The sequence below is a fragment of the Aethalodelphis obliquidens genome, unplaced genomic scaffold, assembly GCF_003676395.1.
Source record: "Aethalodelphis obliquidens isolate GAN/ISIS:26980383/991018 unplaced genomic scaffold, ASM367639v1 scaffold4, whole genome shotgun sequence".
Lineage (NCBI taxonomy): Eukaryota > Metazoa > Chordata > Mammalia > Artiodactyla > Delphinidae > Aethalodelphis > Aethalodelphis obliquidens.
In genome coordinates this window covers 19,769,587-19,786,974 of record NW_020837948.1, presented here as the reverse complement: position 1 = coordinate 19,786,974, position 17,388 = coordinate 19,769,587, and the positions used below count along the sequence as shown (strand labels likewise).

General features: G+C 34.8%; 1 protein-coding gene across 2 annotated transcripts in view; it reads right to left on the bottom strand.

The window, feature by feature from the left end:
* DTWD2 (DTW motif tRNA-uridine aminocarboxypropyltransferase 2) overlaps positions 1-17,388 on the bottom strand; it is a 91,395-nt gene that overhangs the window by 44,326 nt on the left and 29,681 nt on the right. For both annotated transcript variants that reach the window (XR_003431265.1, XM_027099612.1), the window contains exons 3-4: positions 14,836-14,930; positions 11,881-12,073 (exon numbers count right to left, since the gene is read on the bottom strand). Coding sequence is in view for 1 of the 2 variants with exons in the window: in XM_027099612.1 (XP_026955413.1) it covers positions 11,881-12,073; positions 14,836-14,930 (288 nt within the window). In the remaining variant the exon portion in view is untranslated. The remainder of the gene's footprint in view (positions 1-11,880; positions 12,074-14,835; positions 14,931-17,388) is intronic.

The following is a 17,388-nucleotide window of genomic DNA, read 5'->3' as shown; positions in this document are numbered from 1 at the left end:
GCATTATTTTTGGTATCTGCCCCCAGTGGCTAAGGTTGGTTCAGTGGGTTGTGCAGGCTTCCTGGTGGAGGGGACTGGTGCCTGTGTTCTGGTGGGTGGGGCTGAATCTTGTCTTTCTGGTGGGCAGGGCCACGTCTGGTGGTGTGTTTTGGGGTTTCTGTAAACTTAGTATGATTTTAGGCAGCCTCTCTGCTAATGGGTGGGGTTGTGTTCCTGTCTTGCTAGTTGTTTGGCATGGGGCATCCAGCACTGGAGTCTGCTGGTCATTGGGTGGAGCTGGGTCTTAGTGTTGAGACAGAGATCTCTGGGAGAGCTCTCACCAATTGATATTACGTGGGGCCAGGAGGTCGCTGGTGGTCCAATGTCCTGAACTCGCCTCTCCCACCTCAGAGGCTCAAGCCTGACACCAGGCCAGAGCACCAAAAGCCTGTCATCCAAACGGCTCAGATGAAAAGGGAGAAAAGAAGAAAATAAATACAATAAAAAAAATAATAAATTTTTTAAAAATTATTAAAATTAAAAAAAATTAATAATAAAAAAATAGGAGAGCAACTAAACCAATAAACAAATCCACCAATGATAACAGGCACTAAAAACTATACTAAGAAAAACTTCAAAATCAGAAACAAATCAGTCACAGACAACAAACCCCAAGTCTACAGTTGCTCCCAAAGTCCACTGCCTCAATTTTGGGATGATTCATTTTCTATTCAGGTATTCCACAGATGCAGGGTACATCAAGTTGATTGTGGGGATTTAATCCGCTGCTCCTGAGGCTGCATGAAGCTCCTGGGCTTCAGCTTTGGTTTTGGCCCCACTGCTGGGTGTAGGTCGCCCTCAGGCATCTATTCCCACCCAGACAGGATGGGGTTAAAGCAGCGGCTGATTAGGGGGCTCTGGCTCACCTATGCCAGGGGGAGGGAGGAGTATAGGTAGCTATAACTGGATTGTGGAGTGTGTCTGTGGTGGCAGAGACCCATGTGACATTGCAACAGCCTGAGGCATGCCGTGTGTTCTCCTGGAGAGGTTGTCCCTGGATCATGAGACCCTGGCAGTGGCTTACCCAAAGCCACCTTCTTCCTACATTTGAGCTTACCAAATTATTTTTTACCCAAAGTATTAATTGGACTGTGTCTCTTTTATCACACGACTCATATAAACTAAATGAAAGTACATGCAAGTTTTCAAATTTTGAATCAACTGATCTTTGCTATTGTGGGAAAGATCTTACATCCTATGAGCTACTGTACAGTGCCTTAAGTGAAAATCTTATATTTTTTGTATTCTCCTAAGTTTTTAACAAAATTTCCACAACATAATCATCTTTTTTACCACCTCACCATCTAAAAATGACTTACATGTGATCACGTAAGTTTTTAAAAACCTAAGAAATCTATTAAAAACCTACTGCCAATAATAAGCAAATTTTAAAAGGTCTCGAAAAACAAGGTCAATATACAAAACTGAACTGTATTCCAATATATTACAACAAACAATTAGAAAATTAAATCAACAAAATATAATGTCAATATAATAGCATCAAAAAACATGAAACACTTAGAGATAGATTTAACAAAATATGTGCTAGACCTAAATGCTGAAAGCCACAAATTTGTTAAAACAAATTAAGGAAGAAAAATTAATAGAAAGATATACCATGTTCACGTTTATGGACTGACAGACTCAATTGTGTTAAGATGTCAATTTTCTCAAAACTGATCTAAAGATTTAAGGTAATCCAAATCAAAATTACAGCAGGCATTTTGGCAGAAACTGACAAGAAGATTCTAAAATTTACATGAAAATGCAAATGATTGAGAATTAGTCAAATCAATTTTTAAAAAGAACAAAATTGAATGACTTTATAATACCAGACTTCAAGGTGGTCTATAAAGAAAGCTACAGTATTCAGGACAGAGTATTATCACTATAAGGAAAGGCACAGATCAATGGAACTGAATATAGCATGCAGAAATTGATCTACCCATACATATTCAATTGATGTTTTTAAAGATGTTAAAGTAATTCAATGAAAAAAAAAGATAATTTTTTCAATAAATGGTGGATAGTCACTGGGAAAAAAATAAACCTCAACCCTTAAGTCACACTTACCAAAATTAACTCAAAATTGACCACCATAAAAGCAAAACTACAAATGGGGCTTCCCTAGTGGCTCAGTGGTTAAGAATCTGCCTGCCAAAGCAGGGCACACAGGTTCGAGCCCTGGTCCAGGAAGATCCCACATGCCGCAGAGCAACTAAGCCCGTGCACCACAACTACTGAGCCTGTGCTCTAGAGCTCACGAGCCACGACTACTGAAGCCTGTGTGCCTAGAGCCCATGCTCCGCAACAAGAGAGGCCACCACAGTTAAGAAGCCCACACACCGCAACAAAGAGTAGCCCCCGCTCACTGCAACTAGAGAAAACCCACACACAGCAACAAAGATCCATTGCAGCCAAAAATAAAATAAAAAATAAAATAAATAATTTTTTTAAAAAAGCTACAAATGTTCTAGAAGAAAGCATAAAAGAAATAGTTGTGATTTGGAGGGAGGTAATTTCTTAGGATATGAAAAACATGAAACATAGAAGAAAAAAATTATAAGTTGGACTTCATCAAAATTATAAACTTCTGCTCTGTGAAAGGCATTATTTAGAAAATGAAGAGATAAACCACAATGTGGAAGAAAATCCACTGCATATATCTGACAATATACTGATATCCAGAATATTTACAACTCATTCATAAAAAGATAACTTAATAATAAGAAGATACATAAATGGTCAACAGTCAAACTAAAACCATAGTTACATACCACTAGTCATCCATTAGAGTGGCTAAAACTAAAAACATAGGCTATACCAAATGTTATAAAGGATGTGAAGCAACTGGCTCTCAAACACTATTGGTGGGAATATAAAATGATATATATTTAGAAAACAGTTTGATAGCTTCCTATAATGTAAAACATACACTTACTGGCAATTTCACTCCCAGGTATCTACCCAAGAGAAATGAAAATATATGTCCACACAAAAACCTGTATAAGAATTTTCACAGCAGTTTTATTAATAATAGTAAAGACTGGAAAGGACCCAAATATCTATCAATAAGTAAACAGATAAACAATTACCCATACAATGAAATACCACTGAGTAAAAAAAATGAATAAATTATGCACATGCTTACATGGATGACTCTCAAGAGCATTTTGCTAATCAAAAGACATCAGACATAAAACAGTACATACTATACGATTACATTTATTTAAAATTCCAAAAGGCAGGGGGCAGGGAATCTATTGAGACAGAATTCATATCAGTGATTGTCTGGGGCTGGGATGAAGGATGGAGAAATTGAGCACAAAAAGGACAAGGAACCTCTAAGGGATGATGGAAACATTCTACATCTTGATTGTTGTGGTGGTTACATGATTATGCATTTGTCAAAAATCATCAACTGTATATTTTAAATAAATTCATTTTACTTCCTATAAATTATACCTCAGTAAAGTTAGTTTTTTAAAACTATAATGAGATACCATTTCTCACCTATCCAATTGACAAAATTCAAAAGCCTGACAACAAATTTGTTGAAAAGGCTGTTCGGAAGCAGGCACTCTCAAACATTACTGATAGGTACGTAAAATGAGAGAAAATAGTTGGAAAGGAATTTGATAATATTTATAAAACTACATAAGTATTTACCCTCTGATCTACCAATCCCATGTCGAGGAATTTACCCCAAAGAAGCACCTACACAATCATGAAACAACATATATACAACATTATTTGTCAGAGTAAACACTGGAAATAATCTATGCCTTTCTATGGAAACTGGATGAATAAAGCATAGTTCATCTATTTAAAGGATATAAGGAGTACAGGTACTATAGTACAGGTACTATAAGCAAAAGAATAAGGAAGATCTCTATAAACTGATATGGAGTGATTTCAATGATAATGGTGTTAAGTTAAAAAACATGCAAAAGAATATGTATAGTAAGAGAGTTTTGTGTAAAAAACATAGAAATGAGACTATGAATATATGTATATATCTGCTTGCTTCTTGAAAAATGCTATAAGAATAAACAAGAAGTTAGTAAAAGTTATTACCCATGGAGAATATGTGGAAACGAGGAAGAAGGGATATGAAAAAGAGTGAGACTTCTGAGTATAGTTTTTATACAGTTTTCATTTTTGTAGATGTAACTAAATTACAGATCTTGATATAGGAAGACACTCTTGAATTATATGGGTGGGTCCAATCTAATCACATGAGCCTCTAAAATCAGAGAACCTTTCCCAGCTGGTCAGAGAGATAGGACTGAAGGGAAAAAAAGAAGAAGAAGAAGAAAAAAAGGATGCATGAGAGGATCTCAACCTGCTATTGCTGGATTTGAACATGGATGATGAGTACCACTAACCAAGGAAGGTGGACAGCCTCCAGAAGCTAGGAACAGCATTTGGCCAACAGCCATCAAAAAATCAGGGATCTCAGACATACAAGCACAGGAATGGAATCCTTCCAACAACCCAAAGGAGCAGGAAACAGATTTTCCCTAAGGTCCTCCAGAAAGCAACACAGGAGAAAAAAACATAGGAGATCAACACCTTGATTTTAGTCCAGGAACTGTACCAGACTTCTGATCTTCAGAACTATAAAATAATAAATTTGTGTTGTTGTAAGCCACTAAATTCATGGTAATTTGTTAGGGCAGCAATAGAAAACTGATAGAGGTTTCAAAAGTATGTACTTGCACCAATGTCTTTCTTCTAGTCTTCACCATCTATCACCTGGACTATAAGTTGTTCTGTCTCCAATCCTACTCTCTTTTAATGCACTCCTGCACTCTGTCAGAAGAGTGACCTTTCTAAAATGTAAATCTGATTGGAAAAGGTCATTTCACTTTTTCTACCCATCCTCACTTGGGATTCAATACAATCCCACTCCCACTTATTTTATATTGGAAAATAAAAAACAGATGCTAAAAGGTATACAGAAATGCAAAGGAAATCCAAAACAATTTTCACAAAAAAAATTTAAAAAAGGAAAAGAATAGAGTTGGTTGGCTTACACTATGTGATTTTAAGACTTACCACAAAGCTACAATAATCAAGGCAGAATGGTATTGACATTAAAGATAAACACATACATAAGTGGAACAGAAACAGAACCATAGATGGTCAAGGTATTTTCAACAAATGAATCACAGTAATTCATTAGAGGAATGACAAATCTTACCCACAAAAGGTACTGGAACAACTACATAGCCATATCTTTTTAATGAAATTTTACTTTCTTCACACCACACACAAAAAATTAACTTAAATCAAAAATATCAGCTAAAAATGTATCACTCAAATAAAAATATATGACTTCTAAAAGAAAAAGTAGGAGAAAATCTTTGTAACCTGTGGGTAGACAAATATTTCTTAGGATATAAAATATACAAACCATTTTTTAAAAACTGATAAACTGGACTTGATTGAAATTAAAAGCTTCTGCTCTTCAAAATCAACATTAAGAAATGCAAAGGCAAAACATAGATCAGAACAAAATATCTGCTACACATATGTCTGAGAAAGAACTATTCTGCAGAATATATTTAAAACTCCTGTAATTCAATAATAAAACAATCAATCCCCCCAAAATAGGAAAGGACACTTCACTAAATAAAAAATATGATGGTCAACTAAAAACATGCAAAGATGCTCAACATCATTAATCACCAGGAAAATGCAAATCAAAACCACAATGAGATACCACTACTCTGCCCTTAGATTAGCTAAAATTGAAAACACTAACAAGCGTTGGCAAGAATGTGGAACAACTGAAACTCTCATACAATGCTGATGAGGAAGTAAAATGGATAACTGGCCATTCCTTATAAAGTTAAACAAAAGACACAGGAATTCCACTCCTAGGTATTTACTGAAGAGAAATAAAAGCATGCAACACAAAAAGACTTGTAAAAGATCATTCAAAGCAGCTTTATGCAGCCTTTTTGCTTCCTCAGAAACATAATATACTATCAAACATCCTTTCTTTCTGTGACACACTTGACCTCTCCCTCTCAACTAAATCCTTCCCACTGTTTTTTAATTATACTTAAGTCTCCCCTACTTGAAATATATAATAAATGAAAACATCTTCCACCAACTTCACAATTCCCTTGTTTCTACCTCACTTCTCTTCTTACCAAACTACTTAAGATAGTTTTCTATACCAACTGGATCCATTTCTTCACCTCTACTTGCCACTTAAGCCTGACTGCCTGGTTTCCATCCTATCACTCCACTGTAACACTCTGACTAAAATAAACAATAACCGTCATGTCACTAAAACTAATGGATACTTCTCAGTACTCACTTAACCGATCTCTCAGGAGCATTCAACTTTGCTAACACTCTTCTTCCTTTGTTCTCAAGACACCACATTCCTTTAGTTTTCTTTCTACCCATCTGGCTACACATTCTTTGTCTCCTTTGTGGTTTCAACCTTCTCTCCTGGTTATTAAATACTCAAGTTTCTCAAGGTCCAATCTTAAATACTTGTTTTTAACTCCATATTCTCATTCTAGATAATATCATCCATAACCTGGTTTCACTTGCCACCTAAGTGGAAATGACTCACAAATGTATATACCTCAGTCTTTAACCACTCCCGTAAACTTTAGATTGAAAATTATTACTTTAAAGGGATTCTAAATTCTCAAGTTCATTTTACTGGGAATAGTTCAGAAGATATATATATATATATATATATATATATATATATATACATATATACACGAAAACATGGTAAGTGCAGAGATTCAATATCTAATTAATAGTTTAGGATTATCCTAAGGAAGTAGTATACCCTGATGGAAAAAACCTGAAAGTCCCTACTATTTCAACTTCAATATATATATGCTAGTGAGAAAAAGGAAGAAAGTAGATATGAGTGAGTCCACACTGTGGGGCTGCCCCCCCCAAAGAGAGTGACCAACAGTGCAAACATCCATATCTTTAGTGACACTGAAATGGTGGTCAAATAGCCAAAAGCACTCTAACTTGTGAGTGAGACAAGGTCAGAAGAGTCAGGTGGATGGTACCACCATGATCCTATCTTTGGAACAAGATTCTAGTCAGTGGGTGGAACTTCTGTGGTCCAGTTTCTAGGAGCAAGAACTAAGGAGGTGGGGATTTAAGGCAGAGTTCAGTCCCACTGGGGGAAATGGAATGATAAGTCAGAAATCAAGGCTGAAATTCAATCACCTAACTGAGCACTCTAAGTGCACTAAAGCAGAGGGGAGACTCACTGTGATCATGAGTGTCCAGGGTTCACCTCAGGTATCCAAATATCAATCTCAGAACATCCCTGATGCAAGTGGACTGCATAATATCTTGCCTGCCTTGATCAACATTAACAACAACAACAATCATCTAAACACCAGGACTCAGGATGGTAGTGTGGTGCCCCTAAAACTGAACAGATGCCCATGAGCAGTGGGATTTGGAGTCATAAGATCTCCATTCTCACTCTAGTTCTTCTATTTTCAAACTTAAAAAATCACTCTAAGCCTCAGGTTTCTCATCTATGAAGTGGGATAATTAAAAATACTATTCAAATCCACAGGAAGATGGAGAAGAAAGGAAATGACCAAAATGCTAACTATGATTATTTATGGATAGTAGGATTTCAAGCAATTTTTATTTTCCTCTTTGAAATTTCCTGCTCAATGTAGAAAATTTTCAAAATAAGTACAAGGAGGATAATGAAAAACCTCTTGTGTCCCTAGTACCCAGAGTTTTGAGCTTCCTTCTAAGTCTATCATTCTAATTTAGAGATTATTTTTATTTGAATCTCAAAAACAGAAAAAAATAGTATTGTAAATAATTGGAGTAAGCTATGAAAAGAGACAACTTCTTAAAATGAGAGCCACATAATATTCACAAATATGAACTATTACAATCCATGGCATATACAGAATGCCAAATTAACTGCTACTATAAAACATTATGATTCAATTTTTAAAAAATACTTATTCAAACCATCTAACAATTTGCTTAAAGAATGAAATTATATAATGCATGCTAAAATTTTCTAACATGCAATATTATCCAACAGAGATGTCATTTATTGTTAATACCAAAAAATAAACATGATTGCTGAATACAAATAAATTAGGATTGAATAACATTCACTCAGGAGTCCTGAAGGAACTCAAATGTGAAGCTATCAAACTATGAGCTAAAATTTGTAAAAGCCGCTGAAAGATTTCAAGAATTTTTCATGATATTCATTTAAAAAAAGGCTCCAAGGGCTCTCAAGGAACGACAAACTGGTGAGTAAAAAAGAAATATTTCTAATCACAGGTTTGAAAATTTTCCACTTAAGTAAGAATAATTTCTAGCCATAAAAAGTAATAATATTTTCTGCAAAGGGAACTCATGCCTCCATGGTTCTTCTGGAGGAAAAAAATATATATGGTGCATCTCAGCCTATCATATTGCATATAGGTCAGATTTTTCATTTTCAAATGAAAAAATGAACCTGGACACAGTTAAGATAAAAATAACTAGAATAGTCACTCTCTAAAGAGGATATAATAAAAACATTCTCTTCTTAGAAATATGAAAGCCAAAAGAAGATGTTACATGTTAATAAAATCACAAAGAGTACAGATAACATGAACACAGAATTATTCAGCAGAACAAAAAGATATCCCTTAACACTCAAAGGGAAGGTAGTTTGGGGAAAACAAAAGGAATTAATAACCACACATTACAAAATATGTGGTAATACAGGGAATTCAGAACTCCAATTATTCCAGCTAAAAATAATAATATAAGCTATTTCAGCAGTATAAAATAAATAAATGATCGGTCTATTCAGGATAGTCTGATTCTTAATTGGCATTTTAGGGCTGTAATACAGGAGAGGACGTATGTAGGCAGTCCAGTCAACAGTCCCAGCTGAGCACAGCCTTCCATCCATCGCTGCCAAAGTGCCAGATTCATGGAGAAAGCTCTTGGACCCACCAGACCAAACCAACTATTAGATGAAAATCACCAAGTGACCTCTGACAACAAGTCAAACTGAATTCTTGACCAACAAAATCGTGAGATACAATAATATGGCTGTTTTAAGATACTATGTTTTGCAGAATTTTGTTACGCAGTTTGTCATGGGTTCCCAAGACTACTCACAGGTCTAGTGATTCACTAGGACTCACAGAACTCAGCATCTAGTTCAACGTATGACTAAGACTTATTACAGCAAAAGAACACAAAGCAAAATTACCAAAGGGAGAAGACACATGTCCAAATGAAATCAGGCTCAAGCTTCCAAGAGTCCTCTCCCAGTGAGGTCGAAGAGGATGCACTTAAATCCTCCAGCATTACACTGTGACAACCTGTGTTAAGTGCTGCCTACCAGAGAAGCTCATTAGAGACACAGGGCCCAAGGTCTTTACTGGAGATTAGTTACATAGACACCCTCTGCCTGGCACGCACCAAAATTTCAGACTCCTACAGAAAAGCAAGTATTCATTGTACACCACATTGTTTGTACAACAGTGAGCCACTCATCCTTTAGGGAAAGTTTATATCTGTGCAGCAAACTGTTTACCATTCACATTCTCAGATGCCAAAGGCCGTTCTTGCAAGAATGTTTCTAAGGGGCTTCCCTGGTGGCGCAGCGGTTGGGAGTCCGCCTGCCGACGCAGGGGACGCGGGTTCGTGCCCCGGTCCGGGAGGATCCCGCATGCCACGGAGAGAAGCCACTGCAATGAGAAGCCTGCACACTGCAACAAAGAGTACCCCCCGCTCACCACAATTAGAGAAAGCCTGTGTGCAGCAACAAAGACCCAACACAGCCAAACATAAATAAATAAAATAAATTTAAAAAGAAGAAAATGTAGGAATAACGTCATTAAAAGCACACAAATAGAAGCTTTCCATATACCTTTTTCAATATAAAATAGCCCGGGCATGCCAAAAATAACAGCATAAAGTAAAACCACAATAACAAACTAAAAAAATGTAAACACTTTCATTGTTAAATAGAGAAGGTAAATTTTTTATATTCATAGAACATGCACAAAAATTTGCCATGTACTTACCCTGATAAAAATCATAAAATTATTCACAATATTGTTGGCAATGTTATTTTATCATGATCCAACAAAATAAAAATAAAAATAGCTACAAAAATGTTATAACACTTGAGAATTAAGAACTCTGATAATCCATGGGTAGAAAGAAATCAAAACAAATTACAAATTATATCAATGGTATAGATACAAAAACACATCAATCCAAAACTATAGGATACAATGACAATTATACTAAGAAGAAACATTACAGTCTTCTTTCCTTTTATTATTAAAGAAGAAACTCACTAATCTTAATAAAGAAACATAGTACTTATAGCACAAATCTTACAATCAGAAAAAATAATTTAGCTGAAAAAGGTAAAATAAATTGATCAAGCTAAAAGTTCAAATTGATGAAGTAAGAATAAAGTTTAATAGCCATTAAAACAATCTAAAGGCTAATACTTCTAAAAGCTCAATAAACAAGGAAATCCCTCTTGAGTCTGTTCATGGGGGAGAAAAGTGTGTGTGTGTGTGTGTGTGTGTGTTTATGATTAGGAAAAAAAAAAGGGAAACATCCAGAAGAAATTAAAATAAGTACTTAAGACTATATAGGTATATGGCAAATAATCTGTTAACCCAAGGGAAAGGAATAATTCCCTAGAAAAGATAAACTATTAAAAATGAAGCAAATAGAAGTAGAAAGCTTGAATAATTTTCATGAAAGAGTTTGAAAGAAGGGTTTTAAAGTTACCATTTTAAAGAGACCAGTATCAGGTGGCTTCACCATAGAGCTCCATGTAATTTTTAAGGAGCAAAACTATTTTTTTTTTCTTCATTCACAATTTTTATTTCTTGCAGTGAACTTTTTATATCTTCAAAGTCAATTTGTCTTTAAAAAAATTAATACTTCTTATTCATGGTACAATCCATCTCCCCCTCCCCCAAGGAAAACAAATTCAGGGACGGAGTCATTTGGGGGAAGTTGAAATAGGTACTATAGGTTCGTGACAAAGGCTTCCCAGCCCACCGTCCTGTACATATACAACAAAATGGCAGCACCTCAAGTTCACCTAAATGAAGTTAGGTTAACTATTATTTAAACTATCCCAAGTCACAGAAAAATATTAAAATCTCTCCTATTTATTTGGTGAAGTTACCATTATCTTAGTACCCAAATATTATAATAAAAGTACATAAGATATATAAATTATAATTTAAAGCCATTAAATAAAATATAAGCTTCTGTAATATATCAAAAGGGTAGTACAATATGACCCAGTAGAGTTCATTCTAATAATACAAGAACAGTCCCACATTAGGAAATGTATCATCATCAATTACATCAACAAATTGAAGGATAAACCATATGATTATAATCATGAATGACAAAAAAAAGTATTTCATAAAAACTCAGTCATGCCTAATAAGAACAAAGTAATTTAGTATTCCAAAAATATTTAAACATAACACTTCTTAACAAAAACATTAATACACATAGAAATAAATAATCCTTACACTGCTCTGATTAAATGTCTGAGAAACTTTTATTACAGCTAAATGCCTAAACTATGGTGAAATCTGATGGTAGGAACTGACAAAGAAGGACAAATTTGAAATTTTCTGCTTACATATAAAACATACACACAAGCATATACATACCTCTGTACATAACATTTGCATATCTAAACACCATCAAATTCATATATAAACGCATATGTGTGTCCTCTCACAGAAAATATATACATGTATAACTATACATTTGTATTTACTCTATGTTAAAATACTAGTTTACCTGTTTAGGCAGTCGGAACAAGGAATTCTTGTAGAAAATGTCCTTAGCCTGGCTCCATGTACCATCGATGATGATGATTGTGGAAGGATAAATAGGAGAATCTAATATAAATTCTTCCAAATTAGCAGCTTCAGCCCCTGGATATAATATTAATGTATCAGACTTCCGACAAACAGTTGAAAGTTCAGGATCTCTAAAAGTTTAAAATAAAAGTCTTTATTAGCCTGGCGGGGGTGTGGAGTTTTATTATTCTTATTGAACTTCATTCAAAAATACATGTCAAAGCATTTTGTCACTAGAGATATAATAAAGAATGACACAGCCTCTGTCTGCAAGCAACAAAACAAACTTGAGGGGGAAGGAGACAAGTTAAAAGCCAATTAAAGACAATAAATGGTATAATCTTCAAACTATAATAATAAGTAGCATTTACAAAAATATACAGCCAATACCAGCTCTAACAACGTCCTTTTAGACTGGTATCAAGGTAAAGATAGGGGCTTTTGCCACTCATAATACACATTGTACTGAAGGTCCCAGTTACTACAATAAGGCAAGAAAAAGAAATAAAAGGCATAAACATCAGAAAGGAAGAAATATAAATGACCCTATCTGCAGATAATCCTACTTACATTGAAAGTTCTAGGGAATCTACAAAACAATTTCTACAACTAACAAATACATTTAGAAAGTCATAGTATACAGGGTTAATATACAAAGCCCAACTGTTTTCTTATATACTAGTGGCAAAAAACTGAAAATAAGTATTTTTAAATTCCATTTACAAAGGATACTAAAAGTAATAAGTCTCTTAATCATTCCCCCATGGTTACATCACATACTCTAACAAAAAACTAAATCAATCATTCAGGACTTCGCTGGTGGTGCAGTGGTTAAGAATCCACTTGCCACTGCAGGGGACATGGGTTCGAGCCCTGGTCAGGGAAGATCCCACATGCTGTGGAGAACTAAGCCCGTGCGCCACAACTACTGAGCCTGCGCTCTAGAGCCCGTGAGCCACAACTACTGAGTCCACGTGCCACAACTACTGAAGCCCTCACGCCTAGAGCCTATGCTCCACAACAAGAGAAGCCACTGCAGTGAGAAGCCTGTGCACCTCAACAAAGAGTAGCCCCCACTCGCCACAACTAGAGAAAGCCCGCACGCAGCAACAAAGACCCAAATGCAGGCAAAAATAAATAAATAAAATAAATTTATAAAAATAAATAAATAAATCATTCAATTACCAGATTAATATTAAATCAATAATCTTAGTCAGCTTTAGTTTAAAATCCATACGTGAATAATAATTTACTGAGTAAGCACTATATTTGGTACCATCAAAAATACTGAGCTTAGGGCTTCCCTGGTGGCGCAGTGGCTGAGAGTCCGCCTGCCGATGCAGGGGACATGGGTTCGTGCCCCAGTCGGGGAAGATCCCACATGTCGTGGAGCGGCTAGGCCCGTGAGCCATGGCCACTGAGCCTGCACGTCGGGAGCCTGTGCTCCGCAACGGGAGAGGCCACAGCAGTGAGAGGCCCGAGTACCGCAAAAAAATAAATAAAAATTTAAAAAAATAATAATACTGAGCTTAATATCATAGGCTCAAAATGGGATAGGCTATTTAGAAAAATATCAAGTTTCTCATCCCCATGCACATCTGTGGAAGGGTTACAGAGCCAAATGTCAGGGATGACCCAGATGGTTTCCACTTCTACCACCATAGATGCTCACCATTTTTGCAATAAAATAACCAAGATCCAAGCTGGCAGATTATATATCCACATCTATCCAAGAATTATAAAGAAACTATCATTATAAAGAGCCTCTGTGTGAAAGAAGTGTCACAGTGTAAATTATGTGGTTGCTCCCCATGTGAAGGGCTCTGGATGGTGCTTCCACTCCCAACAAAATGGCAGAATCTGCAACAGCAGCACCAAGCCCAGAGCAAAGCTCACCTCTGGGGGACAAGGCAATGCAAACTGTGCAAAAGAAAAATCTATATGAGAAAAGAATGCCTAACCAATAGTTTCAGAGAAAGGAAAAAAATGATTTTATAAAGTTCTAACATGATGTTTTCATAATATAAAGCTAAAATAATAAAGGAAGGAAAAAGTTTGGTCAATTCCTTGGGCTTGGTGCTGCCACTAGTCTTACTTAGCATTTTCATAAGTGAACTGAAAAAGAAATCTAAAAATATATTTAACTGTGTAGATAGGATCAAAGTAATTTGTGAAGGCTCTGAATAGGTAGAAAAGCAACAAATATGCTTCAAAGGTAAGAAACAACTTGTAGAAAAATTTCAATATACATACAGTATATTATATATATTTATAATAATGGGTTCTGTAATACAGTGTAAAATAAGATCCAAGAATATTACAGAACTGTCTGTGAAGATACCAACTAACAAACTGCTGCACATACTGGGCCTCATCAAAAAAAAATATTTTAAACACAACAAGAGAAGGCATTCTATCACTTTTTTAAAATATGGATGTGCCTATAACTGGAACACTAAATATAGTTCTAGTCAATGTACCTTAGGAAAGCCTTCATGGGCTAGAAATGAATATATGTTTATATAAATGTATATCATATATAATTGTAAAAAAAAAGAAAGAAAAACATTAACTAAATCTAATACAAGTACACTAACATCTTGAAATAAAATATCTTAACAAAAATGAAATAAACAGGAAATATACATGCCTTTTAGGCTCAACATATATACCATGGAATTTAGATAATGCTATAATTTGTTTATTCCATTTTGGTCTGTTTTTGTTTATGTTTATGTTTTGCTTATCTTGTATTATTTTGAGAGAGAAGGCAGAAATTAAATTTTTTAACCATTTCCAATGTACCATGTTCTAGGTCTAATAGGTAACTTGAAGGAAACCATTTTTAAAGTAAAAAAAGAATTCATTTAAATTGCCCTTAAAGTTAATTTACCTTTCCTCACTGAAGCGACGACCAATCTTGACTTTACACTTATCTTGGGGGAGACATGCTGCTAGCAGAGGAACTGTCCGCAACACCTTGTTTTCCTGTAATTAAATAATTAATTAAAATGTAGATTCTAATTAGATAAACACGCTTTTAAAACTTTTTGATGAACATCTGATTCACAGCATTATGTATAATTTTCACAAGTCTTTTACTACAGGCCACAGTTTAATAAAAAGAGGTACAGTTTCTCTGACTTATCAGTATTAAATATAATACAAGTGTATATTTTTATTCTATTTGGGTGTATTTACATGTTCACTGATCAAAAAAGATAACATTATTCTAAATAATAAAGATTATGAAAAATGTAAATCTGTGTTTAACTAAATTGAATTCATTTATTCTGACAAACTTTTTATTTCACTAGTAATTACATTTTGTAGTATGTCAACTTGAAGATAACTGCCTAGATATTTATGCCCCAAAAGCAAGGAAGTGCTCAAAAAAAAACAAAACAATAGGGCATATCAAAGGGACACAGAAGCCAATCTTAAAGAGCACCCAATGGAACAACTTGAGCAACAAAATAACAGTATTTGGATTATAACCCAAAGTATAAAATAAATACAGAGTCTAGACTGATATAAATAAATGATTGAATAAATAAATGGGAGAGAAGTGACAAATCTTCCTCATAGAAGAATTCCAAGTAATAAACATAAACTCTCCCCTCTCCAGGAGGTGGAGTTTAATCTCTCCCTCCTACTTGAGTGTGGGCTGGATTTATGGCCTTCCTTCCAAGGAATAAAGTATGGAAAAAGAAAAAAATTATAACTTTAGTGTGAAAAAAGCTGGTGACCATTTCTGTAAATTGCATTAACTATCATCATAGATAATGTTCACCATAAATCAGTGGGTTTTTTTCAACGTCCTAACTTCCAACACTAAAAACCACCTTTCTGGTTGCCACAAGAATTCCATTCTTAACCCTTAGTAAAGTCAGGTGCTTAGCTATTCTGCTTTAGCCTCATACTTTTCTTGGTTATTTTGGTCTATAGTGCTCAGTCACTGCCTGGCTCTTCTCCAATGGCCCATCTCGGAATGTCATGCTTGATCAAATAAGTGACAGAGGCTCTCTCTAATCAGTTTACTTACATAGAGCCCAATGTTAGCTCTACCAGTTTATATAATCCTGCATATACATATCCTCACAGTGAATAACTTGTGTCTATAAAAAAGACAATGTTCTAAAGGAATATCAAATATTACTTACTTTCCTTTAGGAATATCAGTTATTTAGTAAATATACAAAATAATAAAGTTATATATGAATTTATAAAAGTAATTAAAAATAAATTTATAATTACATTATTTACGTTTAAACAGAAACCAAAAGTATTGTAGTAACAGTATTCAACAACCACAAACAGACACATAGATATACCCTCAGGGACATTTTTGTGTTTACCTCTTTCACCCCTGGGTCTTGGAAGTATTGATTAAAATAGCATGTAAAAGGTAAATTTACAGATGCTGAGAGTAGTTAAACTGATCTACCTAATATAAAGTTCAAAAAGGAAACAGAAGAGTCAGAATTTGCTGGGATTTTAACTAAAAAGAACATGTAGCAGGCTGGCACTCTGAGGAAGCCTGAAAACAAGTTGGAGCAGCTCCTATGATGAATGGAACTAGCAGGAGATAGGTGAGAGGGAAGTTTCAGGACATTTTCCAGCGTCTCATACTGTTTTCCTCCCTCCTTACCATCACTATTGAGACTTCGACACATAATTAAATCACTTTCCAAACTTTTGTCAAAGTAACACATGTAAAATAGTCAAATTAAATGGTGCCTAAAGATTTGTAATGTTCCCAGATACACTCCCCAATACTACTTCCTAGAGGCAATCACTTTAACTCTTCTATTTCTTCCAGTAGTTATGTCCATATTTCTATAATGTCTTGCTATTTCTTATCAATTTTAGATATTATCTAAAAACTACCATTTATTATAATAGCTAACTTTAACGTATATAATTCTAAGTGCATTTTATATATTATTCATTTACTATGCACCACAAACAAGTAATGAAGTATATTTTTTATTATGTCCATTTCACTAATGACAAAACTGAAGCACAGAGAGGTTAATTATCTTGCCCAGGGTTACAGAGTTTACAGAGCTGTTAAGGATTTAAACTCCTGAGCCTTACTCTTAACTACAGCATTCTATAACTACAGCCTCTCGTAATAAATGAAAATTTAGCTTTCTTACAACACTCCTTACCCTTACATCTTCTAATATTTTTAGTTAAATCAATAAACAGTATTTACATCATTAATGCCTACATATACGTAGTTCACAAAATGCCAAGCAATTTAACACAACGTTTCTTTCTTGTAAAGTATTTTTGTTATTCTTGAGATAACTGTTTTGTTTTTATCCTTAAGTAATTTTCTATATGCATATACCTACTCTTTGAAATGCTCCATCATATCACCTCCATTTTATCCACTCCATCAAGTCTTCTTTTCTCAAAGCCCCCTCCTAGAGCCTAT